At 37.0% G+C, this 27,188-nt stretch overlaps 2 protein-coding genes across 2 annotated transcripts; both read left to right on the forward strand.

Moving 5' to 3' along the window:
* The first annotated feature begins 1,937 nt into the window (after positions 1-1,937).
* LOC139742155 (15-hydroxyprostaglandin dehydrogenase [NAD(+)]-like) lies at positions 1,938-12,057 on the forward strand. The gene is made up of 7 exons (XM_071652724.1): positions 1,938-2,030; positions 3,865-3,991; positions 5,450-5,556; positions 7,240-7,336; positions 8,432-8,508; positions 10,190-10,341; positions 11,836-12,057. Exons 1-7 carry the CDS (start codon positions 1,938-1,940, stop codon positions 11,942-11,944), a joined length of 762 nt encoding a protein of 253 aa, XP_071508825.1. The 3' UTR covers positions 11,945-12,057.
* A 2,444-nt stretch (positions 12,058-14,501) lies between these two features.
* On the forward strand, positions 14,502-25,928 carry LOC139742156 (15-hydroxyprostaglandin dehydrogenase [NAD(+)]-like). Its single transcript, XM_071652725.1, has 8 exons — positions 14,502-14,558; positions 15,431-15,549; positions 16,180-16,306; positions 20,578-20,684; positions 21,536-21,632; positions 22,345-22,421; positions 24,094-24,245; positions 25,788-25,928. The coding sequence occupies exons 2-8, from the start codon at positions 15,457-15,459 to the stop codon at positions 25,912-25,914; spliced, it is 780 nt and encodes a 259-aa protein (XP_071508826.1). The 5' UTR covers positions 14,502-14,558; positions 15,431-15,456; the 3' UTR covers positions 25,915-25,928.
* The last annotated feature ends 1,260 nt before the right edge of the window (positions 25,929-27,188 follow it).

Consider the following 27,188-nt stretch of genomic DNA (forward strand, 5'->3'; position numbering starts at 1 on the left):
TACTGCCAACTGGTCTACTCCCAATTGGTCTACTCCCAACTGGTCTACACCCAATTGGTCTACTCCCAACTCGTCTACTCCCAAATAGTCTACACCCAACTGGTCTACACCCAACTCGTCTACTGCCAACTCATCTACTGCCAACTCGTCTACTGCCAACTCGTCTACTGCCAACTAGTCTACTCCCAACTGGTCTACTACTAGTTATAGTTTTTTTTTTTTTTGTTATTTAAGTCTACTTCATCCAGTTTCTTTTTTCCCAGTGAAATAGGTTGAACACTCTTGGTGCCCCATTTGGTTTAAATTTTTATGTTCTAATTATGACAATTTTTTAGGAAAAAAGATAATGTTACAGTGTGAAAAACTTGCTGTGTTATATTTGTGGTGGATGTGTAATTTATATCAGAAGCAATCATGCAGCATTTATATGTCCAAACTTCAACACTCCATCCATTCAACTTTGATACACAATCATAAGTATGGTAAAAATGAAAAGCAGCACATTAGAAGTACATTATCAGTATTCTTTATTCTGTCTGCCACGTACTGATGTATGTAAACGGTTAAATGCACAAAAAAGGTTGAAACATATACACAAAAATATGATTTGCGATGATGGAAAGAAATTAAATCTTGATCTAAAATATGGTAACGTAAGTTTCACTATATACAACTCGTCGGTCGCATTACGAACCGGCGAATGTTCGAATTTGGGTCGATTTTTCAAAATTCACTTTTTTCCATTTTTTGAATGTCCATACCAAACTCTACCTATCCCCAAAATATAAAATCGCAAAATTCACGAAAACACGTATTTTTGGTAATGACGAATTTTCAAAATGTCCAAATGCTGCAATTTGTGACATTACGAACCGGCAAATGTTCGTATTCGCCGGTTCGTAAAATCCCTATTCAGACGGTAACACACGTGAGGTATGTGGGGCGAATCGTTTGTGATGGAGGATTGTAACTGAGCTAGTTTATCATTATTTAGTTATTTTACGGCCAGAATGTAGACTGGATAGTCATGTCTCACCAGTGATTAGTATGTCTTTATATTCAGCATGTGCGGAATAATTAACAACTAGAATAGTCTAATATTGATTTTTGTGCTAATCAAGGGCAGGGTTTAATAGGAATAGTTCATGACAGTGAGACGGACTGGACACTAGACAAAGTGGTATATTCATTATTAGCATGACCAGATGGAAATGATCAGTTTGGGTAAATTGTTGAGAGTAAAACTATATCAGTTGGGAGTACACCAATTGGGTATAGACGAGTATAGACCAATTGGGAGTAGACAAGTTGGGAGTAGACCAATTGGGAGTAGACCAATTGGGAGTAGACCAATTGGGAGTAGACCAATTGGGAGTAGACCAGTTGGTAGTAGACCAGTTGGGAGTAGACCACTTGGGAGTAGACCAGTTGGGAGTAGACCAGATGGGTATAGACCATATTGGGTATGGACAAACTAAGGGTTGGACGATATGATAACTAGACAAAGTGAATGTAGACTAAATGACTTGTAGACGAGGTGGGAGTAGACTAACTAGTAGTAGACAAAATAGATATTAGACGACATGGCAAATAGACATTGTGAGTGTAGACGATTTGGCTATTAGATCAATTGTTTTGTAGACGAAATGCTCCTTAGACGAGTTGGGTATTAGACAGTACGGGTAGTGGGCAAAGTGACTATTAGACAATATGGGTACTGGACAAAACAAGTTGTAGACCAAATGGGTATTAGACGAATCGGTAATAGACGATATGCCAGTAGACCAATTGGAAAATAGACATAGTGGCTGTAGACGAGGTCACTATAAACCGACTGGGCTGTGTATAGTTACCACTCTACTTATATTTTGTCATGCAGTTCAGCAGTCTTGGCATTTATCAACTTGACAGGTTCAACCCTCTGACTCCCCTGAAAGATGAAGATTCAGGGTGCTGTAGCACTCATCACTGGAGCCGCCCATGGCTTTGGGAGAGCTTTCTCGGAAGAGCTGTTAAAGCGGAATGCAAGGGTATGTGCAGTTTCTTATATTTTAATATATAATGTTACTTATGCCTGTTTGTTCAAACAAAAAGAATACAAAAGGAAGAAAAGAGAGCGATCATATGTAGTTAAAACATCTTGAATATTTTGTGGATTCTGACAAACTGAAAATTATGTTGTCAAACATCATATTTGTTAAATGTTTCTCAACTTGAAAGATATTATTTGTAGTAATTCAGCTTTATCAGCATTATCATTGTAAGCTTTTCACCTTAGAAAACTGACTCTATTGTTCGTTCTGAGTGCTGAAAGTGTGATCACTTGCTACATTGTGAAGTATAGGTCCACACCATGTTCAAGATTGTCTTGATTGAAGAGGATAAAAAACAAAAAGAAATGTACACATTTCCAAGTGCACACTAAAGTTTTTTTTTTCCTTTGTATGTGTAACGATTGATTGATTTACAGAGGAAATCCAGTCCAAATACATGTATAAGTTACATGTGTAGTCTGATAAAAAAAAAGTATAATTTTACCAGTTCAACGGTAAATATTTGACTGAAATCGGATAAAAAATAAGGAAGTTATGAAATTGTGAAGTTTTGATAATTTCTCCAAAACAGTTCTTGTACAGTGGGGTATGATTATGCAAATGAGTGAGCTAACCATGTCATACCCTCACAATTTACCATTGATCATGCACACACACACACACACACACACAAAAATGATGAAAATTCAATGTTTCTGTCATTTAAGTCTGAAACATGAAGTTATTCCTGGTTGAATAACTTGAGAGTAGTAATCAGTTAGATATATGAGGATTTTAGCCTCGGTCATAATTGCATTTGATTGAAAATCTGGAAATTTCAAAATTTTATGTACAAATTATATGGTAAGTTGTGAGGGGATGACATGCTCACTTTGCCATTTGCATATTCATATTGACTGCTCAAGAACTGTTTACCCCCAAAATAGCGAAACTTCAAAATGTCATAACTTATTTTTCATCCAATTTTGATCAAATCTATACCGTTGAACTCGTAATATTTTACTCTTTCTTGTCAGACTAACTTATATTTGGACTGGATTTCCCCTTTAAGTATTTAAGTAGATCTTTTGTCAAAAGATTTTTTTTTTGTCAAAGTCAAAATCATAGCTCAGATATGTGAAGTGTTAAAGGCAGGGAATCCCATTTGCATGCCTTAAATGAAGAGTTGTATAAATACAGTGGTATGTTGAAGAGAGTATCATTTAAGAAACTCCCATAAAGTATTGAAAGTGGAAGGTAACATTTAGTACAGTTTTTTGACCGTTAGATTTTGAATTGAATTTTTTTCGGGGCTCACCGTAAATTCCAGTACATTACTAGGCTACCTTTGCAGACCCATGCACTGCATGTGTGTCCATCATGTATATTTTGTGAAGAAAGTTCATCAAAACTTACAAACATTTCTATATACATTCTTGCCACACACTCTATATGTTATTATATCAGATCTTATACTTTTAGATTTGTGCTTATAGATATAAAATACAGAAGACTGCAACAAAAAGGCTTAAGTGTGGCTGACACACAGAACTACTGAGTAGTTGAGTTTTGTGCATTATTCTAATTGTAGATAACTGTTGACTTCCAAATTTCTCAGCAGAGGCCTAAACAAGTTCCCTGAGGTTCATATTTAATGTTTTGCTGCATTTTGGGAGGTCTGTAAAAGGTATCCCCTACCTTTAATGTAACAAAGAAATATGGGGAAAAAAGACTTTAACTGTCCTTTCTTATCCTTCATCATTAAACTTACCCAACCAAAGCCAAGTGTGAAGTATTTCAGAATATTCATTCACATTCTTACTTTATCCAGGGTGTTAGCATCGTTGACTTCAACGTTGACCTAGGCAAAGCCACACAGGATGAACTGAACGAGAAGTATGGAAGAGACAAGGCCATCTTCCTCCACTGCGATGTCTCCAACAAGGAACAGCTAGAAAGTAAAGACACATAGCCTTAGAAGCATTGTGATGAATACTGTAAAAGTGGAAATTTTCGCGGTGTTGAAATTTTTGCGCATTTCGCGTAACAAGGAACTGGCGCGAAAATAAAAGCATGCAAATATTTCTGCATGCCATATGTTCCTATTCTTACTGTCTTCATCCCACGGAATTAAAAGCATGTGAAACTCTTCTTACCGGGCCGAGCGCGAAATATTAGTAGCGCGAAAATATCCAATTTTACAGTAGTAGACATTTGAATTACCAAAATTAGATACTGGTACTTGAGGGTGGCACTTTTGATAGAAGTTCTAGCCTCTGGGGCTAATTGAATATTGCCCTCACATTTCTTGTGTTTACATGTGAGTGTCAAAGGATACTTTATGTAGAATTTTTCAGTCTGCTTTTGGTTTTGTATGTTTTCTTTATTGTGTAGTATTTGTTTGTGATAAGGGTTAAGCAAGAGATCACATTGTGGACTTTTTCGTTTTTCAGGGAGATCGGGATGACATACCCAGGTCTGTGCTTGCTCTCCACTTGGGAGGTGCACATGTAAAATCTTCCTCCCTTGAGCTTCTGATATGCCTTGGCTAAACTTCATTAATAAAACAAAATGAAATTGTTTGCTCACCGTATGGGAAGGCATAAAGTCTTGCTGGGCTTTTATGAATAAACTAAATGTGTCAAGGATTTTAAGAAAATACAGAAAAAAAAGCAAATAAAACAAAAAAAAAAACCAAAAAGCAAACAAAAACAAAGACAAGCTTACAAACTAAACTGATTAAAAAAAAACTATAATGTTCAAGATTGGCCTCACATTTACATAATATTTGCTGGCTGGCACCCTGTGTGTGTGGGGGGGGGGGGGGGGGCGGTGCCTTAATGTATTTACCTGAGCTTGGATTATATTACAAGAGTGAAAGACAATGGTCTCATTGAGGGCAGGGCGTGTCGGATCAAGACAATACTGTAATCATTATAATTACTCATCAGTATCGTGAATAGGATACCCTTAGAATTTTGTCAGAACTGTCACCAATTATTCATGCAACCCTTGTTCATCACTATACATAGTTCTGAGCACCTATGATAGCATTGCTCAAGCTCTGCAGCGAGTTATCTGACATGCAACTCTGTCAGATTTGTGGTGCAATGGCATGGTTAAGCTGAGGCAATCAAAAGGTTGAGTCCCAGTACTGGTAAGTCAATGACTTCATATAGCCTGCAGTCATGCAAGCCAAAACAGGATGAGATATGAATGGATACTGCCAGTGTGTAAATCTATCCAAGATGACATAAAGCTTGGTAGGCAGAATAAAGATTTGTCTTTTACCACTAAAAGATCAGTGATTACTCAGTATAGTGTGAAACCAACCTCTGTGCAGCTGCTTTCAATCTACTGCCTGTATAAAGAAGATGATCATGAATCCATGCTGTGATCCACTATTCATTTTAAAGATGCCTTTGCCAAGACTCTGGAGCACTACAAAGGCCTTGACATTGTCTGCAATAATGCTGGCATTGGAGATGAAGACAACTGGGAGAAAACAGTGGAGGTTGATCTTGTAAGTGTGTGTGGTACTCGAGTATTATGTTGGTCCAAAGTTTAAAGTCAAAGATGTTAAACTAAAAACATCCATTTATGTCCTATTTATGTCATGCCAAAGTCAACATACTTTCATTTTTCTAATTCACTGAAAGAGTACATGACTTACATCTTTCAAAATGCAGGGGCAATAATATTACTCTTTACATATGTCAGTAATAACTGGGAGGAATGTGTAATTTTCAGTACAAAATGAATTTGATTTTAATTCTCTTCATAATTCCTTTATACTGTTGTACTGTAACATCATGAATTGTATCTTATCCAGCAATGGCAGTACCAAAACTTTAAGAATTTATAACTTTTGAACAGAATGTCCAATTTTCCTCAAACTTCACAGATATTTCCGTATTCACTCAGTCCACAAAAATGTTTTTTATGCCTCCGCCAACGAAGTGGCTGGAGGCATTATATTTTCGGGTCGTCCGTCCGTCCGTCCGTACATACGTCCGTACGTCCGTCCCGTTTTGTTTTTGTCGATATCTCAAGAACCGTATGGTGGGTTTACATCAAACTTGGTATGAGGGTATATCCTGGGGGGATAATACTTTGTTTGGATTTTAGGGTCACGGGTCAAAGGTCAAAGGTCACAGGTTATTTTGTGAAAAAAAGGTTGAAATTTCATGTTTTTCTCCATATCTCGCAAATGGTTCAAAGTATCTTCATGGAACTTAGTATAGATATGCATGTACCGATGGGCAGTGATTATCTAGGGAAGTTGGGGGTCATGGGTCAAAGGTCAGGGGGTCAAAGGTCAAGGTCAACTCCTCAAAATATCACTACTTTCCTTATATTTATGCAATGCCTGAAGGATTTTTTTTTAACTTGATGTATGCATGTATTACCCTATATATATTCTGTGGGAAGTTTCTTGCCAAAAGGTCAAAGATCAAAAGGTCAAGTGAAAGTGCTAAATTGCACTTTTTCCTCCATATCTCGAAAGTAACTCAAGGTATCATCATGAAACTTACATATTTATGCATGTTCTACCTAACAGTGATTCTCTTTGGAACTGTGAGGTCAAAGGTCAAAGGCCAGGTTTAGATAATACTATTCTACCATTTGATACTGAAATTATACTTTTTCTCAATACCTTGAAAATTACTCAATGCATAAACTTATAAAAGGGTCAAAAGTCAAGTAAAAATCGTCAGTTCCCAAAATACCTGCACTCTGACGTTTTAATCATTCATCCAATTGAACCTATAGTTCTAGGAAAGTGAACATTCAGCACATTTGTGGCAAACCTGTCATTTTAATATTTTGCCAATTGTGTGAAACTGTCATCACACATTGTCAAGACATTGTACTATAGACCTATTAGGAGAACCATGCATCATGGCGGAGGCATACCAGTCGCCGTAGCGACATTTCTAGTTTATATATGGGTCTCATTCCTCTTTGAGAGGTGTAAAAAACACAAAAACAAAAAAAAACTAACAACAACAACAACAAAAACAAAAACAAAGTAACCAAGTTGACCCAGATTATGTATCATCAGGCCTACTAGAATGCTTACCAGTGCAACAGTCTTTGTAGATTTTATGATGCTGGATAACATATTATCAATGTAATAAGGTACAATAATGATATGCAATATATCTTATTATATTTTAAAATGTTCTGCCACCACCCCATGCAGGTAGCAGTGATGAGGGGGACATATCTGGCTCGTCAGTACATGGACAAAGAGAATGGAGGCAGAGGAGGGGTGGTCATCAACATTGCATCCATTGCTGGTTAGTTGTCCTCTCACTTGGTAGTTCAGACTTGCCATTAAAGGACAAGTTCACCTTCATATACATAAGGATTGAGAGAATGCTGCAATATTAGTAGAACACATCAGTGAGAGTTTGAGAAAAATTGTACTATCTATTCAGAAATTATGAATTATGAGTTTAAATGCTGCCACTGCTGGATGACAAGACCACCACAGCTTATGATGTCACAGGTGTAGAACGGTACGTGGAAATTAAAAAGACAGTTCGCCATATTTTCACTTTTATCACATAATAAAAAAAGCACTTGACTTGCCTCTTTTAGAAGGCAGTGGGAATAATATTACCCATAGCATTCAATAGTAACAAGTCAGGGGAATGTGTACTTTTTTCAAAAAATGAAATTTGTGGATTTCTCTTTATATTTTCCTCTCCTGAAATTGTTCTATTCATGTGACATCATACACTGTAGTAGTCTCCTCATCCAGCTGTGACTGCACAAAAAAATTAATAACATTTGTAACTTTGAATGGATTTTCCAATTTTCCTCAAGCTTTCACTGATGTGTTCTACTGATATTATTCCATTCACTCAATCCACATACTGTCTTGATAATGTGTAGATGAATAATTTTTCATCTCTATGCTCAGAGCTTCTACAGTGTATGTGTACCTGTGGGTGTTTCATAAAGCTGTTCGTAAACTTACGAACAACTTAAGAATAACAGGTGATCAGTTCTTATGCTCAATTATGGAAATTCTGATAAGTATAGCACATCAGAACTGATCACCAGTCGTTCTTAAGTTGTTTGTAACTTTATGAACAGCTTCATGAAACAGGGTCCTGTACTCTTAGAATATTGTACCTGGTAGTGACATAATATGTTACATTATCAATTTATTTATTCATTTATTTTTCATTTTTTGTTCTTGTGGGAAATTTGCTATAATGAGTAAATGAGTAATAATCTCCAGAGTTCTTTGTAATGGTGAAGAACATAAGTGTAATAAATAATGTCAACTTTGTTGCAACAAGTGCTGACTTCCACTACATTCTACAGTTTGATCAAATTTAATAATAATGAAGATTTTGATGTTTGTATTGTCACCTCCCAAGGTTTATTGGCAATGCCGTTCGCTCCAGCTTATACTGCTGCTAAGCACGGCGTTCTTGGGTTTACAAGGAGCTTTGCGGTGAGTACAGATCAATTATTATTGAGTGTTCCATACTGCAGCCATTTTGTTTCAGTTATTAGCTCCTACCTGCAAAATTTTAAGGGCCTTGGTTGAAGAGACAGATACTCTATGGTATTCAAGTTATTTACTGTTAAAGCCTAAAAATGATTCTTGGAGGGGCTAAAAATTCATCTTTCATCATTTGGCATTTGCTTCCAATACACTGAAAAGGTCTACTAGGAAGCTTACCCGTTGGATGCGATTTGCCAGGTTAATGAGTTGTTTTGGAGTGTTTTGAGATCAGAAAGTGTGGATTAATTTTGATCATAATACACAACTTTTAGTGCAGAAAAGCCCTCACCATTAACCCCACATTCAGCATTGTGGGAAGGTAGAATGTAACACAGTGATTAATTGTGCCCTTGCAATCGTATTTCCCGGCTGCATGTGACTCACTCTAGCATTGAAGATCGATGGATAATGCTGTGATCTGATCTGTTAATTACCGCTAATCAATTATGAAAAATTATGTAGCAACCACAATGGGGTAAGCTCTGAGATTGTGGACTTCTGGCGATCCTTGTTTGCTAATATTTTTAATTTTCATTGTTTCCCAACTGAAATTGTGTAATTACATTATTTCACACATTTCTTATGCTTATGTGTACATTTCAGAGCAATACATCGACAGTTCTGCTGGCATACAAAAACAATGTTTTGGCTTTAATGGTTAGTTTAGAGCATAGGTACACTAAAATCTCATGGAATGTTACTCATCCATTTCTGCTAACATCTTAAAGGCAGTTAAGTGGATAATCATTCCTTATGCTTATTTAGACTAGAAAGTTGGTGGCAAACGTTTAGTTTTGTCTCCTTTAACAAACTTTTCATGATTAATATTTGATGACAACGCTGAATAGTAACAAATCAAATTGTGTTCATTAAGTTTAGAGCACAGATCAGAATCAAGAACTCCATAATGAAGAACATTTACTGTAAAAGTGGATATTTTCGCGCGAGTAATTTTTCGCGCTCAGCCAGGTAAGATGGATTTCGCATGTTTTTAATTCTGCGGAATCAGGACATTAACTGCTAGAATATGTGGCATGCAAAAATATTCGCGTGCTTTTATTTTTGCGCTAGTTACTGGTTGCACGAAATGCACAAAAATTTCCACTTTTACAGTAGTTTTTACTGTAATTGTCACTATTATGCCAATGGATAATCAGCATCCGATCAGCTGTGAGTAATTTTCATATTGTCATCTCAACTGGTAGTATTTGTGTAAAGTACAATTTGACATCCCCTAGTGAAATTAGCCCTTGATGACAAACGATATCAAGGAAATTATATCGGTTTCAAGAGTACATAAAGTATGTGATGATTATACATTGATGTTGATGGTGATGATGGTGATGGTGGTGATGATGATGAAAATGGTGGTGATGGTGGTTGTAATGATGGAGGTGTTAGTGAAGGTGATGATGGTGATGGAAATGATGATGATGATGGAAATGATGATGATGATGATGATGATGGAAATGATGATGATGATGATGATGATGATGGATGTGATGATGGATGTAATGATGGAGGTGATAGTGATGGTGATGGTGATGGTAAGGATGATGATGGTGATGCCCAAGGTGAGAATTAGGATGATCATAATATCTCAGTGTTGGCATTTCCCCCAACTTAGATGGCTGACAGTGTGTTCAACCACGGTAATGTCCGTCTGAACGCCATGTGTCCGAGCCTCAGCGAGACAGCCATTTTACAGGTTATGAGGGACCTCGTAGATGGCAACCCCATTGCGGAAGCCATATACGGAAAGACGCTGCAAACGGTGCCGTGAGTACTTACTTACACATCATATTGATACCAATCTTCACCTTGATAACATGTTAATTCTGAGGGAAAATGCGAGAGACTCTGTATATGGGCGCTTTGCTACCTGTCCGTCCTTGCTTTCTTGGGAGTTCATCTTAAACGATTGACAGTGACAGAAACTTCACAGAGACAGAAAAAATGTCAATCTCTTTTGTGCCACTAGCCCATCAAGACTATCATTCATACCTCTTATACCTCACAAAGACTTTGTAACATTTGCTTTCACAAGCATTTACATAAAAGGGGATATATCTACCTTTTCAGAAGTATATACTTTTTCAATTTTTATGGGTTTTTCGTTTGTTCGGTTTTTGTTTTTGTTGTTGTTTTTTTTTTTTTGGGGGGGGGGAGAGTGAAGAGATGAAACTATTCCAAAGAGTATCTGTACCTGCAAAAATATTTATAGAAGTGTCATATTGTGCTGTAGTAGGCTAGAAATTACTTTTGATACCTTTAACAGGAATTTAAAGGCAAACAAAAGACCCCTGTCAAAAAACAAAACAAAACAAAAATGGAAGAGTGAAAACTTACAACACAAAGCAAAAGGAGAAACAACAACACACACACACAAAAATACAAATCTTGTATGTTTGCACAGTTTTGTCTAAAACTTACATGTACGGTAACCATAACAGTAGTAGCAAAGTGCTTTCCTGACACTTCACTCATTATCTTGAGTAAATGCCTTAAAAAAAGTCGACTGCAAATATATTTTTACATTATCATACATTTGGTTGATAATTTTGCCAAGATGCAACATTCATATGCAGAGTGTGCATGCATATCCCAGTTTTGAGTCAACCAGACTTTATCATGAAAGGAAACAAAAGTTGCAGGTATGAAATGATTTTCAATTTACTAAAAAGAAACAAAATCATATGTCCTTCAGATTAATAGACCAAATATGGGTAATATAGCTGTATCCCTCTCAGTGTGGCACTTCATTTACAAGATAAGACATGGATAAGAAATGTACTGTGAGAAAAAGGGAATCCGACCAGTAAAGGGAATGAAACCCAAATTTTAAGTGTGGATTGAGTGAATGCAGCAATATTAGCATACCATTTTCCATATCATGCTGCATCATAAAGTGTTGCCGTCTTCTCATCAAGCAATGGCTGCACCAAAACTTTAGAAATTCATAACTTTCGAACGAATATTGTCAGATTTTCTTCAAACTTTGCTGATATATTCTGCAAATATTTCTGCATTCCCGTAATTTCGGTCTTGCTTGCCTTTTCATGCGTAGACAAAATACCTCACCACCTGCCTAAGCAGTGGTTCTGGTAACTGCTTATGTAATTACCCTGCAAGTATTCTATTGTTGTTGTTGTTATTATTGTTAATATTATTGTCGTTGTTATTGTTATTATTATTGTTATTATTATTATTATTATTATTTTTATTATTGTTATTGTTGTTATTCTTCTTATTATTATTATTATTATTGTTTAGAGTATCCATGGTTGCTGAAGGCTTTACACAACTGGTAGAGGATGACTCCAAGCATGGTGAGGTAATGAGGATCACACCACAGAAGGGCATTGACTTCAAAGTTTTCTGAGATTTAGCCAAGCTCTGAGCCGTATCCTGCCGTGGCTCTCGAAGTTAAGTGATTTTTTGAGTTATAATCTCGGGCAGCAATTCTGCCAGATTAATTCTTTATAACCAATTCTTGTCAAACTGAAGTGCAAATGTAACAAATGCCTTATCTTGTGAGATATATTTTTCAAATGACAAAGATTTAATACCAGAAAGAGAAGGTTCTTGTTTGCTATCTGTATACTGTATACGACATTATATTTCTTGGGATTTTCACTTTCTCGAATGATTCGAGTTGGTGCTACATGTATTTGGGAATGTACCACCCACGAAGATATTAACTATATTAATCTCGACATGATGGTGAAATACACGCGAACATTTCTCCATTTGTTTACTGTACTGCATGACTGCGAATTTAACCACTCAAGGAATTATCAGGAAGCCCCGCTTTCCAAAACTTTAGACTCGCTAAATACTGTATATGGTTATACAGTATGCAGAATTTTCTGTGGATTCCAGCCATATTCAGGCTCACTCTGTAATTATGAAATGTGGCAGAAATTGAGCTTTAGATGATAAAATATCACGATTGAAATGTTGCCTTTCTGAGGGAGAATAGAGACTTCAGACATTTCTCCCACTTGCCCAACATGAACCCTTGGGCAATTGCCCATTCATATTTAAACTGGCCAAACAGTATGTTTCACTAGCCGTGGTTGCCCAAGCTAATATTGGCTTTGCAATATTCTTAGTTTATATTGGGCTTCCTGTAGTAACATGTAGAATCATTAGTTAAGGTGAAATCCAAAGGATAGATACATTTTTTGTTGCTCTTCTTTGATTTTTCTATACCTGAATCACAGAATAAAATTTCATTTTCTAAACATTTTTTAAAAGGGGGAAACAATCCAAATGAATATATGGATTCAGTAAATGTGAGAACAAGTTTCTTTGATAATGAAAAAGATACGTATAAGTCCCGCTGGACAATTTGTGGGGTATACCCTTGACATATCATAATAGCACCATTCGGTAAATATTGAAGATTAACCCGAAATACAGTACAAAGGCAATGATATGCGGTGGTTGTACAGAAAGTGTGTTTTCCTCTCCATTACTTTATATCCTAAAATTAATTTTGAACATCCATAATCTATATTCTTCTTATTTCAGCAGCGTTTCGAGCTGTTGTGTCATCTTAAACGTTTGTAAAATCATTACGTTTGCATTTTCTCAATTATCGTTAAAAAACTTCGAAAACACGTTTTAGCCTGTCATACGTACATACAAGCTCTCTCAACTTTCTTCACTAATTTTGCTCTATATACTGTTATAAGTTGTCACCACACTGTGTGTATAATGAAAGGAAAAGTGTAGATTAATCCTCGACGCTATTAGCATCCAAAGTATGTTCCATTCCGATCATGGCTACACGTAGACCTATGTATGAATTTATTCTAACATTGTCCTCCAAAATAAAGTTCTTTAAATAGTAAAGTGTTACTTCATGAATAGAATTGTACTTGTCTGTTATTATGCTTTGCACTAAGTGTGTGCGTGCTGTTATGTACATACATACAGTGTTTGAATCATGTGTTGTGTATCTGGCAGATGATTTTGGTAATTGCGATGTTTTCATGGACCTGCGACCTGTCCATGTTAGAAGGCTTGGCAGTCCTTCAGGACTCAGCAAATCAAAGACATAAATTTAGTAAATCACAATAACTCAGAACATACATGCACATCCTGTCTTGTTCCACTCTCACTCGAAGATTTTGGAGTGATCCCTGACGTCACTCCAAAATGAGTGAAAATGAACATTTTCACTCAAAATTCACTCCAATTTCACTCGAAATTCACTCTTTTTTGTATTCACTCTTTTAAGAGTGAATATTTTCACTCGATTTTTTTTAGAGAGTAACACACACACGCAGTCATGCACTATTTCATGCATTATCTCTCTTGGTCCTATACACAGAAATTAAGTATGATTATGTATGATCAAACTTCGGTATGAAAAAATATGGATATGTCTAATACATCGGTCTAATAAACATATACCGTACATACATATTGTGCATTTTTAGAATCATATATTTGTGTGTAGAGAGGGAGAGAGAGAGAGAAGGAGGTAGGGGAGAGGAGAGAGGAGAGAAGAGGGCTGGGGAGCTGAAGTAGAAGGGGAGAGGAGGAGAGAGAGAGAGGCTGGAGAGATAAGGGAGAGTGGAGGAAGTGGTGGTCAACGTGGTGGTGGTTCCTAATAGGAAGCAAGTGCTTGAAGAAAACTTAATTCTTAACAATTTGTTGTATAACTAGGGCCCATGCAGAACAACTTTGATTAAATCGACTTCTTTTGTTGGCTCATTTAGCGAGATACAATATAAGTTGGACATGCATGTGTTCGACGTAAAAATCGCGGGAGATGATGAAAAGTAGGTGATGGTTCAGTGTAATGCCGCACCCCATCTGCCGCAAATAACTAACCTTGTGATTTTGTAAACAAATACCAAAGGTCAAATTGTGCGGGTTTAACACTCACCTGCTCACTCCATACCAAAGATCGGGATCCTGCCCTGGGAAGTTGTTGGCACTGAGGCGAGGGAGAGCTGCGCTTCAAAGTTACATTGGGAAAGGTTTGTCGTCCTGCTCTTCGTGCTTGTTTGGGTCGTTTTATGTTGTACATTCGATACGTTAGACTGAGTTGTATCCACGTATTTTGATTCTGGAAATTGTTATGGAACTTTTTCCTTATTGTTTTCAATGACACAAAAAGACAACGTGCGACGGACGGAGCAAGAAGTGTTTGTGCCATTGTTAAGTCCCATCTGTTTATTTTGCCGTTAGTTGTCAAAACCCGTGTAATAGGCTATAGTAGCCATAGCGTAGGGAATCAAGATGGGCCAATAAATCTGTCTCTGTGTATGCATGTTGCTTGTTACCAGGTATTGTTATGTGGGCAACATCAGTGACGATAGACTATGAAATCATATTCCAGTGCGTACCAGTGGGACCAAGAGTTTGTTCATAAATGCTATCTATCATCATGTATTTTATATCCATCATCTTCTCTTCTTCTTCTCCTTCTTCACTCCTGAACCCCCTGAAGATTATTGCAGAAAGGGGGTGTGTGTCTGTCACAAAAAAATGAAGTACTAAGCATGCTGCATGCTGATTGTCCTATTTATTCAGGTCTAAGGTGCAAATAAAAATCTGCCAGGCTGATTCTACCTCATGACCTAGCCTAGGTTTAGGTTTATCCACGGCATTTTGTCAATATTCAATGAAAAGTTCCTACCAATGGAGACTGTTTATCTGTTAACATCTGCTAGTAGAGAGTTCTATGTACACACAGTCCTTGGGAAGAATGGCTGCCTGTGTTACCATCGGGTAGATTCTACCAGTACTTCTACAGTACATCATATCTCTGTGCGTAGAGTTTCCACCATTTGCCCACTGTACTTATATTTCGTCAGTTCAGCAGTCTTGGCATTTATCAACTTGACAGGTTCAACTCTCTGACTCCCCTGAAAGATGAAGATTCAGGGTGCTATAGCACTCATCACTGGAGCCGCCCATGGCTTTGGGAGAGCTTTCTCGGAAGAGCTGTTAAAGCGGAATGCAAGAGTAAGTGCAGTTTCTTCTAGTGGTAGATATGCCTGTTTGTTATAAAGCAAAAAGAATACAACAAGAAAAGACAACAACATTGTAATTTATAGTTAAACATCTTGAACATTTTGTGGATTATTATGCTGACAAACTGAAAATTCGGTTGTCAAACATCATACTTTTGATATGTTTCTCATCTTGAACAGGGGTAGCTCCAGGAATTCTGTAAAGGGATGTGGGGGTATCATCCTCCCACGGTAGGGAGATTATTTTTTATATTTATTTTTTTATTATTTTAAAACTCGCCGTAATTCTGGAAATGTTAAAGAAAATAATAATCCCGTGCAGGTCCCTTCCACTTTCAAGATGGTCTGATTGAAGAGGATAACAAACAAACAGAAATGCATTCATTTCCAAGTGCATACAAAACAGTTTTTTTCCCTTTGTGTGTGTCACATTTGATCGATTTGAGCAGATCTTTTGTTGAAAGATCTTTTTGTTAAAATTATAGCTTAATAACAAAGAAAACATGGGAAAAAACACTACCCTTTCTTAGCCTTCATAATTATTAAACTTGCCCAACCAAAGCCAAGTGTGAAGTACCATTTTGTATTTCAGAATATTCATTCACATTCTTACTTTATCCAGGGTGTTAGCATTGTTGACTTCAACGTTGCCCTGGGCAAAGCCACACAGGATGAACTGAATGAGAAATATGGAAGAGACAAGGCCATCTTTCTACACTGCGATGTCTCCAACAAGGAACAGCTAGAAAGTAAAGACACATGGCCTTAGAAGCATTGTGATGTAATACTGTAAAAGTGGAAATTTTTGCGGTGTGGAAATTTTCGCGCATTTCACGTAACAAGAAACTCGCGCGAAAATAAAAGCAGGCAAATATTTTTTGCATGCCATATGTTCCTATTCTTACTGTCTTCATCCTGCGGAATTAAAAGCATGCGAAACTCTTCTTACCGGGCCGAGCGCGAAATATTAGTAGCGCGAAAATATCCACTTTTACAGTAGTAGACATTTGAATTACCCAAATTAGATATTCGAGTGTAGCACTTATGTTAGAAGTTCTAGCCTCCGGGGCTAATTGAATATTGCCCTCACATTTTTTGTGTTTACATATGAGTGTCAAAGGATACTTTATGTAGAATTTTTCAGTCTGCATTTGGTTTTGTATGTTATCGTTTTCTTTATTGTGTAGTATTTGGGGGTTAAGCAAGAGATCACATCGTGGACTTTTTCGTTTTTCAGGGAGATCGGGATGATATACCCAGGTCTGTGCTTGCTCTCCACTTGGGAGGTGCACATGTAAAATCTTCCTCCCTCTTCTGATATGCCTTGGCTGAACTTCATTAATACACTTTGTAAAAACAAAATGAATTGTTTGCTCACCATATGGGCAATTCCACGGTAACTGACGTTACGCGTAAGGATTTTCATAAAATTGTTTATGTTGTAGTTTTGTGAATGAAAGAACCCGGGGCTTGTAATTAGCATTGATGAATGAGTTCATGAGAATGAAGAAATGGGTGGAAAGTTTTTCTCTCAAACTGCATTTCTTATCACATAGCAAGTGAAAATGTGTCGGTAACTGACGTTACGGAAAAAGGACATGGGAAATTATGGTGTAGATTTAAATGGAAATATCTCATGTCCCTGACTTGTAAACTTTATGTGTTTAATATGGCAATACACCTAGGTTCTTAGGAACAGGTGTGCAAAATAATGTGCACTTTAGATATTTCCTTTTAGCACCATGCCAATTTCAGTGAAGGCATGACGGTAACTGACGTTACGTAACTGACGTTACGCTTACATTTGCCATAGGGTTTACACACGGAAAATCATGATTAGGAATAGTTTTGTGATATTTTATAATTCTGACCTTTCAGAGTGATTTGTTTGATATGGAATCATACCTTGGTTCATCAATTACAAATACCCAAATGAAATGAAACATAAGTCCATTTTCTTTATGTTTTATGAAAACTTAAAGGTAAACATGTCAGTAACTGACGTTACGTAACTGACGTTACACATACTTTTGCTATGGGGTTTACAAAGAACTAATTTATTTAACAGGTTATTATACTGCTGCAGTATACCAGTAACAATCCAAGGCATTTACTTAGCAACAAATTAAAACAATATCTAAAGACAAAAATGGGATGGGGCCCTTAGGGGCAAGTTCCCCCCCCCCCCCCATGCCATAGCACACAGTTCAGCAAAAATAATGTAAATGCACATGAGAGGATATTTCTTGACATTTGTCTTAAGATTGAATGCTTATTCAGCAGTTATGATTGCACAGAGCCATTTAGATTCAGCAGTTCAAAGTATATATATTGACCTAACTAAGGGTTTTGTTTTTGTTTTGTTTTTTTGTTTTTTTGATGAACAGGAAAGTTTCTATCTAGAGTACCCCACCCATAATGCCCTGCAGTACTACACAAAACACAGATGTTTTTGTGTGTGATAAAAAAATATCTTTCAGGTCATGGGGAAAAAACACATGTATACAAATAAAAATATTCATAAATATGTATGAAATCTACTGTGATATATTCTTTCTTCTTTTCTTTATTTTACTCCTTCTCCCTCAAGGCATTGTTAGGGCCACAAATAAAAAAAATGATCTCCATTATCAATAATGATTTCAATGAATAGTGTTACACCTATAACATTTTTTTCTGTGAAGAAGAAACATGCTTTTTGTTTTCTTTTTATTTATTTATTCCTTGCTTGAAGGAATGTAATTGTTTTTCTTTTCCTTTTCACTGGTATATCAAGGCTTGCAAATACATCCCAGATACCAAGAAATAGGACTTTGCACCGAAAGAATTCTAAGATCAATATAAACAAATCTTCCTGTTCATAATTATCATGTATTACAAAAATGTCCCTGCATGAATGAAATAAAGTAATCAACAAATATGAACAGTTTTTTATTTTACCCTAGAATCACCTCTCACTTTGAGCAACATCAGTATTAAATGTTGAGCAACATCAGTATTAGTTTCAAACAGTAATGACAGTACATGCCTTATGTCAGGCCTGCTTATGTACCATTTCAAGATGTGCCATATTAACTAAACCACACATTTAAGTGCAAGCGAAGAAATATATCTGTTCGTGCATTTGCCTTGAGGTAGAAACTCCACTAAGCTTCAAGAAAAAAAGAAAAATGCTTGCAAAAGTAGTCATTAGTAAAGATTATAAAACTGTTGGTATACAGCTGTACACAAGATGTTTAATAGAAAAAGGTGGTTACCATGCAACCACATCATTGATTAGGCCTACAAATTTGGTAGCTTTATCATCCCGTAGGACAGTGAGTACTGTATAGTAATTTGAGTGCATTATATATTGCATGTGGTAAACCTAAACATCCAGATGATTTAACCTTAAACTGGTGCTGAACCGAAAATCAAAAGCTCAAGCACCCCCACAAAAAAAAAAATAGGATAAATACATAAATAAGATAAAGTGAACCAAAAAGAATGTATCCATGGACATACAGTGTACCATGGTGATGACATCATTCCCTATCAAAGGGATTGCTGCTCTTTGTTGATAACCTTTGACTTCCCAGATGTATTGAAATGGCCTAAAGTCAAAAAATTTGCCTAAGTTATAATTACTGTCATGGTAACTGACGTTACACATTTTGATGTGTTCATTTGACTCTCCAGTTTACCAAGTATCCTTATTTTCTGGTATTGAAAGGAAGGCATATGGGCATACATTACAAATCCTAAGTTACATCATACAGCTCACTTTCTTTGATGAATAAAGTTAAAAATTCCTTGTTTTTGGTAACTGACGTTACATCCATCATTGTCAAACTAATTAAAAGTTTTTATCAACTTCTTTAAAGCAACCAGCTTTATCTTTCTATCATGTGGTAAAAGACTTGTCTGGTAACTGCATGCATATAAAAGATTGTTGTTTAGAGTACTAGTAAAGTGGATATACAGAGGGTAAATTATGTGACAATACACTCTTTCTTACCATTGAGTTATAGGCATATTTTGGCAGCCATTTTGAAAATCAAAATGGCCGCTTTTATTGAAAAACATAATGATTCTTAAAACTTCAACTCAAGTATTGTCTGAAAATGTATGGTGTTTGAAACAAATATCATTTTGAATTTTTGGCATCTGTGTCCTACATACCATGGAATTGCCCATATGGGAAGGCATAAAGTCTAGCTGGGCTTTTATGAATAAACTAAATGTGTCAAGGATTTTGTAAAAATACAGAAAAAAAAGCAAACGAAACAAAAAACAGCCAAAAAGCATAAACAAAAACAAAGACAAGCTTACAAACTAAACTGATTAAAACAAAAACTATAGTGTTCAAGATTGGCCTCACATTTACATAATATTTGCTGGCTGGCACCCTGTGCGTGCGTGTGTGTGTGTGTGTGTGGGGGGGGGGGGGGGCTGCGGTGCCTTAATGTATTTTCCTGAGCTTGGATTATATTACAAGAGTGAAAGACAATGGTCTCACTGAGGGCAGGGCATGTCGGATCCAGACAATACTGTTATCATTATAATTACTCATCAGTATCGTGAATAAGATACCCTTAGAATTTTGTCAGAACTGTCACCAATTATTCATGCAACCCTTGTTCATCACTACACATAGTTCTGAGCTCCTATGATAGCATTGCTCAAGCTCTGCAGGGAGTTATCTGACATGCAACTCTGTCAAACTTGTGGTGCAATGGCACGGTTAAGCTGGGACAATCAAAAGGTTGAGTACCAGTACTGGTAAGTCAATGACTTCATATAGCCTGCACTCATGCAAGCCAAAACAGGATGAGATATGGATATATGGATACTGCCTGTGTGTAATCTATCCAAGATGAGATAAAGCTTGGTAGGCAGAATAAAGATTTGTCTTTTACCACTAAAAGATCAGTGATTACTCAGTATGGTGTGAAACCAACCTCTGTGCAGCTGCTTTCAATCTACTAGCTGTAAGAAGATGATCATTAATCCATGCTGTGATCCACTATTCATTTTGAAGATGCCTTTGCCAAGACGCTGGAGCACTACAAAGGCCTTGACATTGTCTGCAATAACGCTGGCATTGGAGATGAAGACAACTGGGAGAAAACAGTGGAGGTTGATCTTGTAAGTGTGTGTGGTACCTGAGTATTATGTCGGTCCAAAGTCAAAAGTCAAAGAAGTTAAACTAAGAACATCCATTTGTGTCCTATTTATGTCATGCCAAAGTCAACATACTTTCATTTTTCTAATTCGCTGAAAGAGCACTTGACTTACATCGTTCAAAAGGCAGGGGCAATAACATACCCTTAACATATGTCAGTAACAACTGGAAGGAATGTGTAATTTTCAAAACAAAATGATTTTGATCTTAATTCTCTTCATAATTTTTTTATATTGTTGTTGTACTGTGACATCATGAATTGTATCTTATCTGGCAATGGCAGTACCAAAACTTTAAGAATTTATAACTTTTGAACAGATTGTCCAATTTTCCTCAAACTTCACAGATATTTCCATATTCACTCAGTCCACAATTTTTTTTTGTTATATATGGGTCTAATTCCTCTTTGAGAGGTGTAAAAAAGACACACACACGCAAAAAAAAAAAACTAACATCAACAAAAACAAAAACAAGGTAACCAAGTTGAACCAGATTATGTATCATCAGGCCTACTAGAATGTTTACCAGTGCAACAGTCTTTGTGGATTTTATGATGCTGGATAACATATTATCAATGTGATAAGGTACAATAATGATATACCAGGACTCGACACTAACGATGGCCCGGTGGCCCAGGGCCACCAAAACCGCACGTCGGGCCACCAAAATTTCACAAATGAAGAAGTTGGTAGCCTGATCGGGCCGCCAAAAAAGGTTGGATGTTTGCCTTTGGGCCACCAAAAATAAAAGTTAGTGTGGAGCCCTGTAATATATCTTATTATATTTCAAAATGTTCTGCCACCACCCCATGCAGGTAGCAGTGATGAGGGGGACATATCTGGCTCGTCAGTACATGGACAAAGAGAATGGAGGCAGAGGAGGGGTGGTCATCAACATTGCATCCATGGCTGGTGAGTTGTCCTCTCACTGGGTAGTTCAGACTTGCCATTAAAGGACAAGTTCACCTTAATATGCATAAGGATTGAGAGAATGCTGCAATATTAGTAGAACACATCAGTGAGAGTTTGAGAAAAATTGTACTATCTATTCAGAAATTATGAATTTTTAAAGTTTAAATGCTGCCACTGCTGGATGACAAGACCACCACAGCTTATGATGTCACAGGTGTAGAACGATACATTAAATTAAAAAGACAGAGCTTCTACAGTGTATGTGTACCTGTGGGTGTTTCATAAAGCTGTTCGTAAACTTACGAACAACTTAAGAATAACAGGTGATCAGTTCTTATGCTCAATTATGGAAATTCTGATAAGTATAGCACATCAGAACTGATCACCAGTCGTTCTTAAGTTGTTTGTAACTTTATGAACAGCTTTATGAAACAGGGTCCTGTACTCTTAGAATATTGTACCTGGTAGTGACATAATATGTTACATTATCAATTTATATTTTCATTTATTTTTCATTTTTTGTTCTTGTGGGAAATTTGCTATAATGAGTAAATGAGTAATAATCTCCAGAGTTCTTTGGAATGGTGAAGAAGATAAGTGTAATAAATAATGTCAACTTTGTTGCAACAAGTGCTGACTTCCACTACATTCTACAGTTTGATCAAATTTAATAATAATGAAGATTTTGATGTTTGTATTGTCACCTCCCAAGGTTTATTGGCAATGCCGTTCGCTCCAGCTTATACTGCTGCTAAGCACGGCGTTCTTGGGTTTACAAGGAGCTTTGCGGTGAGTACAGATCAATTATTATTGAGTGTTCCATACTGCAGCCATTTTGTTTCAGTTATTAGCTCCTACCTGCAAAATTTTAAGGGCCTTGGTTGAAGAGACAGATACTCTATGGTATTCAAGTTATTTACTGTGAAAGCCTAAAAATGATTCTTGGAGGGGCTAAAAATTCATCTTTCATCATTTGGCATTTGCTTCCAATACACTGAAAAGGTCTACTAGGAAGCTTACCCGTTGGATGCGATTTGCCAGGTTAATGAGTTGTTTTGGAGTGTTTTGAGATCAGAAAGTGTGGATTAATTTTGATCATAATACACAACTTTTAGTGCAGAAAAGCCCTCACCATTAACCCCACATTCAGCATTGTGGGAAGGTAGAATGTAACACAGTGATTAATTGTGCCCTTGCAATCGTATTTCCCGGCTGCATGTGACTCACTCTAGCATTGAAGATCGATGGATAATGCTGTGATCTGATCTGTTAATTACCGCTAATCAATTATGAAAAATTATGTAGCAACCACAATGGGGTAAGCTCTGAGATTGTGGACTTCTGGCGATCCTTGTTTGCTAATATTTTTAATTTTCATTGTTTCCCAACTGAAATTGTGTAATTACATTATTTCACACATTTCTTATGCTTATGTGTACATTTCAGAGCAATACATCGACAGTTCTGCTGGCATACAAAAACAATGTTTTGGCTTTAATGGTTAGTTTAGAGCATAGGTACACTAAAATCTCATGGAATGTTACTCATCCATTTCTGCTAACATCTTAAAGGCAGTTAAGTGGATAATCATTCCTTATGCTTATTTAGACTAGAAAGTTGGTGGCAAACGTTTAGTTTTGTCTCCTTTAACAAACTTTTCATGATTAATATTTGATGACAACGCTGAATAGTAACAAATCAAATTGTGTTCATTAAGTTTAGAGCACAGATCAGAATCAAGAACTCCATAATGAAGAACATTTACTGTAAAAGTGGATATTTTCGCGCGAGTAATTTTTCGCGCTCAGCCAGGTAAGATGGATTTCGCATGTTTTTAATTCTGCGGAATCAGGACATTAACTGCTAGAATATGTGGCATGCAAAAATATTCGCGTGCTTGTATTTTCATGCTAGTTACTGGTTGCGCGAAATGCGCAAAAATTTCCACTTTTACAGTAGTTTGTACTGTAACTGTCACTATTATGCCAATGGATAATCAGCATCCGATCAGCTGTGAGTAAGTTTCATATTGTCATCTCAACTGGTAGTATTTGTGTAAAGTACAATTTGACATCCCTTAGTTAAATAAGCCCTTGATGACAAACGATATCAAGGAAATGATATCGATTTCAAGAGTACATAAAGTATGTGATGATTATACATTGATGTTGATGGTGATGATGGTGATGGTGGTGATGATCATGATGATGATAATGGTGATGGTGGTGATGATGATGAAAATGGTGGTGATGGTGGTTGTAATGATGGAGGTGTTAGTGAAGGTGATGATGGGGATGGTAATGATGATGATGATGATGGATGTGATGATAGACGTAATGATGGAGGTGATAGTGATGATGGTAATGGTGATGGTGATGGCAAGGATGAAGATTGTAGTGATGCCCAAGGTGAAAATTAGGATGATCATAATATCTCAGTGTTGGCATTTCCCCCAACTTAGATGGCCGACAGTGTGTTCAACCACGGTAATGTCCGTCTGAACGCCTTGTGTCCAAGCTTCAGCGAGACAGCCATTTTACAGGGTATGAGGGACCTCGTAGATGCCAACCCTATTGCCGAAGCCATATACGGAAAGACGCTGCAAACAGTGCCGTGAGTACTTACTTACACAACATATTGATACCAATCTTCACCTTGATAACTTGTTAATTCTGAGGGAAAATGCGAGAGACTCTGTATATGGGTGCTTTGCTGCCAGTCAGTCCTTGCTTTCTCGGGAGCTCATCTTAAAAGATTGACAGTGACAGAAAAAATGTCAATCTCCTTTGTGTCACTAGCCCATCAAGACTATCATTCATACCTCTTGTACCTCACAAAGACTTTGTAACATTTGTTTTCACAAGCATTTACATAAAAGGGGATATAATACTACCTTTTCAGAAGTATATACTTTTTCAATTTTTGTGGGTGTTTCGTTTGTTCATTTTTTGTTTTTGTTTTTGTTTTTTTTTTTTGGGGGGGGGGGGAAGAGTCAAGAGATGAAACTATTCCAAAGAGTATCTTTACCTGCAAAAATAGATTATATAGAAGTGTCATATTGTGCTGTAGTATGCTAGAAATTACTTTTGATACCTTTAACAGGAATTTAAAGGCAAACAAAAGGCCCCTGTCAAAAAAACAAAACAAAACAAAAATGGAAAAGTGAAAACTTACAACACAAAGCAAAAGGAGAAACAACAACACAAAAACAAATACAAATCTTGTATGTTTGCACAGTTTTGTCTATTAAACTTACATGTAACCATAACAGTAGTAGCAATGTGCTTTCCTGACACTTCACTCATTATCTTGAGCAAATGCCTTAAAAAAAGTCGACTGCAAATATATTTTTACATTATCTTATCATACATTTGGTTGATAATTTTGCCAAGATGCAACATTCATATGCAGAGTGTGCATGCATATCCTAGTTTTGAGTCAACCAGACTTGATCATGAAAGGAAACAAAAGTTGCAGGTATGAAATGATTTTCAATTTACTAAAAAGAAACAAAATCATATGTCCTTCAGATTAATAGACAAAATATGGGTAATATAGCTGTATCCCTCTCAGTGTGGCACATCATTTACAAGATAAGACATGGATAAGAAATGTACTGTAAGAAAAAGGGAATCCGACCAGTAAAGGGAATGAAACCCAAATTTAAGTGTGGGTTGAGTGAGTGCAGCAACATTAGCATACCATTTTCCATATCATGCTGCATCATAAAGTGTTGCCGTCTTCTCATCAAGCAATGGCTGCACCAAAACTTAAGAAATTCATAACTTTCGAACGAATATTGTCAGATTTTCTTCAAACTTTGCTGATATATTCTGCAAATATTTCTGCATTCCCGTAATTTCGGTCTTGCTTGCCTTTTCATGCGTAGACAAAATACCTCACCACCTGCCTAAGCAGTGGTTCTGGTAACTGCTTATGTAATTACCCTGCAAGTATTCTATTGTTGTTGTTGTTATTATTGTTATTATTATTGTCATTGTTATTATTATTATCATCATTATTATTATTATGATTGTTATTATTATTATCATTATTATTATTATTATTATTATTATTATTATTATTATTATTATTATTATTATTATTGTTATTGATGTTATTATTCTTCTTCTTATTATTATTATTATTGTTTAGAGTATCCATGGTTGCTGAAGGCTTTACACAACTGGTAGAGGATGACTCCAAGCATGGTGAGGTAATGAGGATCACACCACAGAAGGGCATTGACTTCAAAGTTTTCCGAGATTTAGCCAAGCTCTGAGCCGTATCCTGCCGTGGCTCTCGAAGTTAAGTGATTTGCCCCCCTTGGGACCCAGGGGAGGGGGGTGGGGAGGGGTTCTAATGGGGCCTAAATTGTACATTTTCATCTTCTTCTTGAGAACCCCATGACCCATTTTCACCAAACTTGGCAGGTAGCATCCCTAGGGGGTTAGGAACTCAGTTTGTTAAAATGGGCATCATGCCCCACCCAGGGGGCCCCCAGGGGACCCCCAGGGGCCCAAATCCCCCAAAATTAAGGAATCTTTAAAAATCTTCTTCTCTAGAACCAGAAGTGATGGAGCTAAGTTAATACTATGAGTTAGTACATTGATGACTGCAGTTTCAAGTTTGTTCATGGCAGAATCAGGGATGCCCCCCTTGGGACCCAGGGGAGGGAGGTGAGGAGGGGTCCTAATGGGGCCTAAATTGTACATTTTTATCTTCTTTTTTAGAACCCCATGACCCATTTTCACCAAACTTGGCAGGTAGCATCCCTAAGGGGTTAGGATCTCAATTTGTTAAAATGGGCACCATGTCCCACCCAGGGGGCCCCCAGGGGGGCCCAAACCCCCCAAATGAAGGAATCGTTCAAAATTTTCTCTAGAATCAGAAGTTATACAGCTAAGATAATACTATGAGTGAGTACATTAATGACTGTAGTTTCGAGTTTGTTCATAGGAGATCCAGGGGTGCCCCTCTTGGGGGCAGGGGTGGGGGGGGGGGGTGGGTTGGGGGGGGGGGGTTGGTTAGGAAGGTCCAAATGGGGGCCTGAATCGTACATTGTCATCTTCTTCCTGAAAACCTCATGATAGATTTTCGTCAAACTTGGCAGGTAGCATCCTTAGGGGGTCAGGATCTCAATTTATCAAAATGGGCACCATGCCCCACCCAGAGGGCCCCAGGGGGCCCCCAATCCCCCAAATTAAGGAATCTTTAAAAATTTGGGCCCTTATTGTACATTTTCATCTTCTACTTCAGAATGCCTGGTCAAATTTTGGTAGAGCTGTGAATAATTTAGATTAGTGACTGCGTGAAAGGTTTGAGTTATAGTCTCGGGCAGCAATTCTGCCAGATTAATTCTTTATAACCAATTCTTGTCAAATGGAATGCACAGCATGATGCAGTGCAAGATATGTCTGATTATGTCACTGTTGATCATTGCCAGTCAAGCCAAAGGCTGTTTGCCACAATGTGCCATTTTATGACGAAACTTCAGATGTAGCCACACACTCTCTCTCTCTCTCTTAATCTCTATTTCCCTCTCTGTTCTCTATC

The sequence above is a fragment of the Diadema antillarum genome, unplaced genomic scaffold (assembly GCF_040938485.1).
Source record: "Diadema antillarum isolate AM-2024a unplaced genomic scaffold, OU_Dant_1.0 seq00000981_RagTag, whole genome shotgun sequence".
NCBI lineage: Eukaryota > Metazoa > Echinodermata > Echinoidea > Diadematoida > Diadematidae > Diadema > Diadema antillarum.

Excerpts from the sequence above, each read along its gene's own strand:
- LOC139742155 (XM_071652724.1), top strand. The coding sequence starts at position 1,938 with ATGAAGATTCAGGGTGCTGTAGCACTCATCACTGGAGCCGCCCATGGC. Across the intron at positions 3,992-5,449 it reads CAACAAGGAACAGCTAGAAA|ATGCCTTTGCCAAGACTCTG; the intron begins GTAAAGACACAT and ends TTCATTTTAAAG. Across the intron at positions 7,337-8,431 it reads CAACATTGCATCCATTGCTG|GTTTATTGGCAATGCCGTTC; the intron begins GTTAGTTGTCCT and ends TCACCTCCCAAG.
- LOC139742156 (XM_071652725.1), top strand. The coding sequence starts at position 15,457 with ATGAAGATTCAGGGTGCTATAGCACTCATCACTGGAGCCGCCCATGGC. Across the intron at positions 16,307-20,577 it reads CAACAAGGAACAGCTAGAAA|ATGCCTTTGCCAAGACGCTG; the intron begins GTAAAGACACAT and ends TTCATTTTGAAG. Across the intron at positions 20,685-21,535 it reads AAACAGTGGAGGTTGATCTT|GTAGCAGTGATGAGGGGGAC; the intron begins GTAAGTGTGTGT and ends CACCCCATGCAG.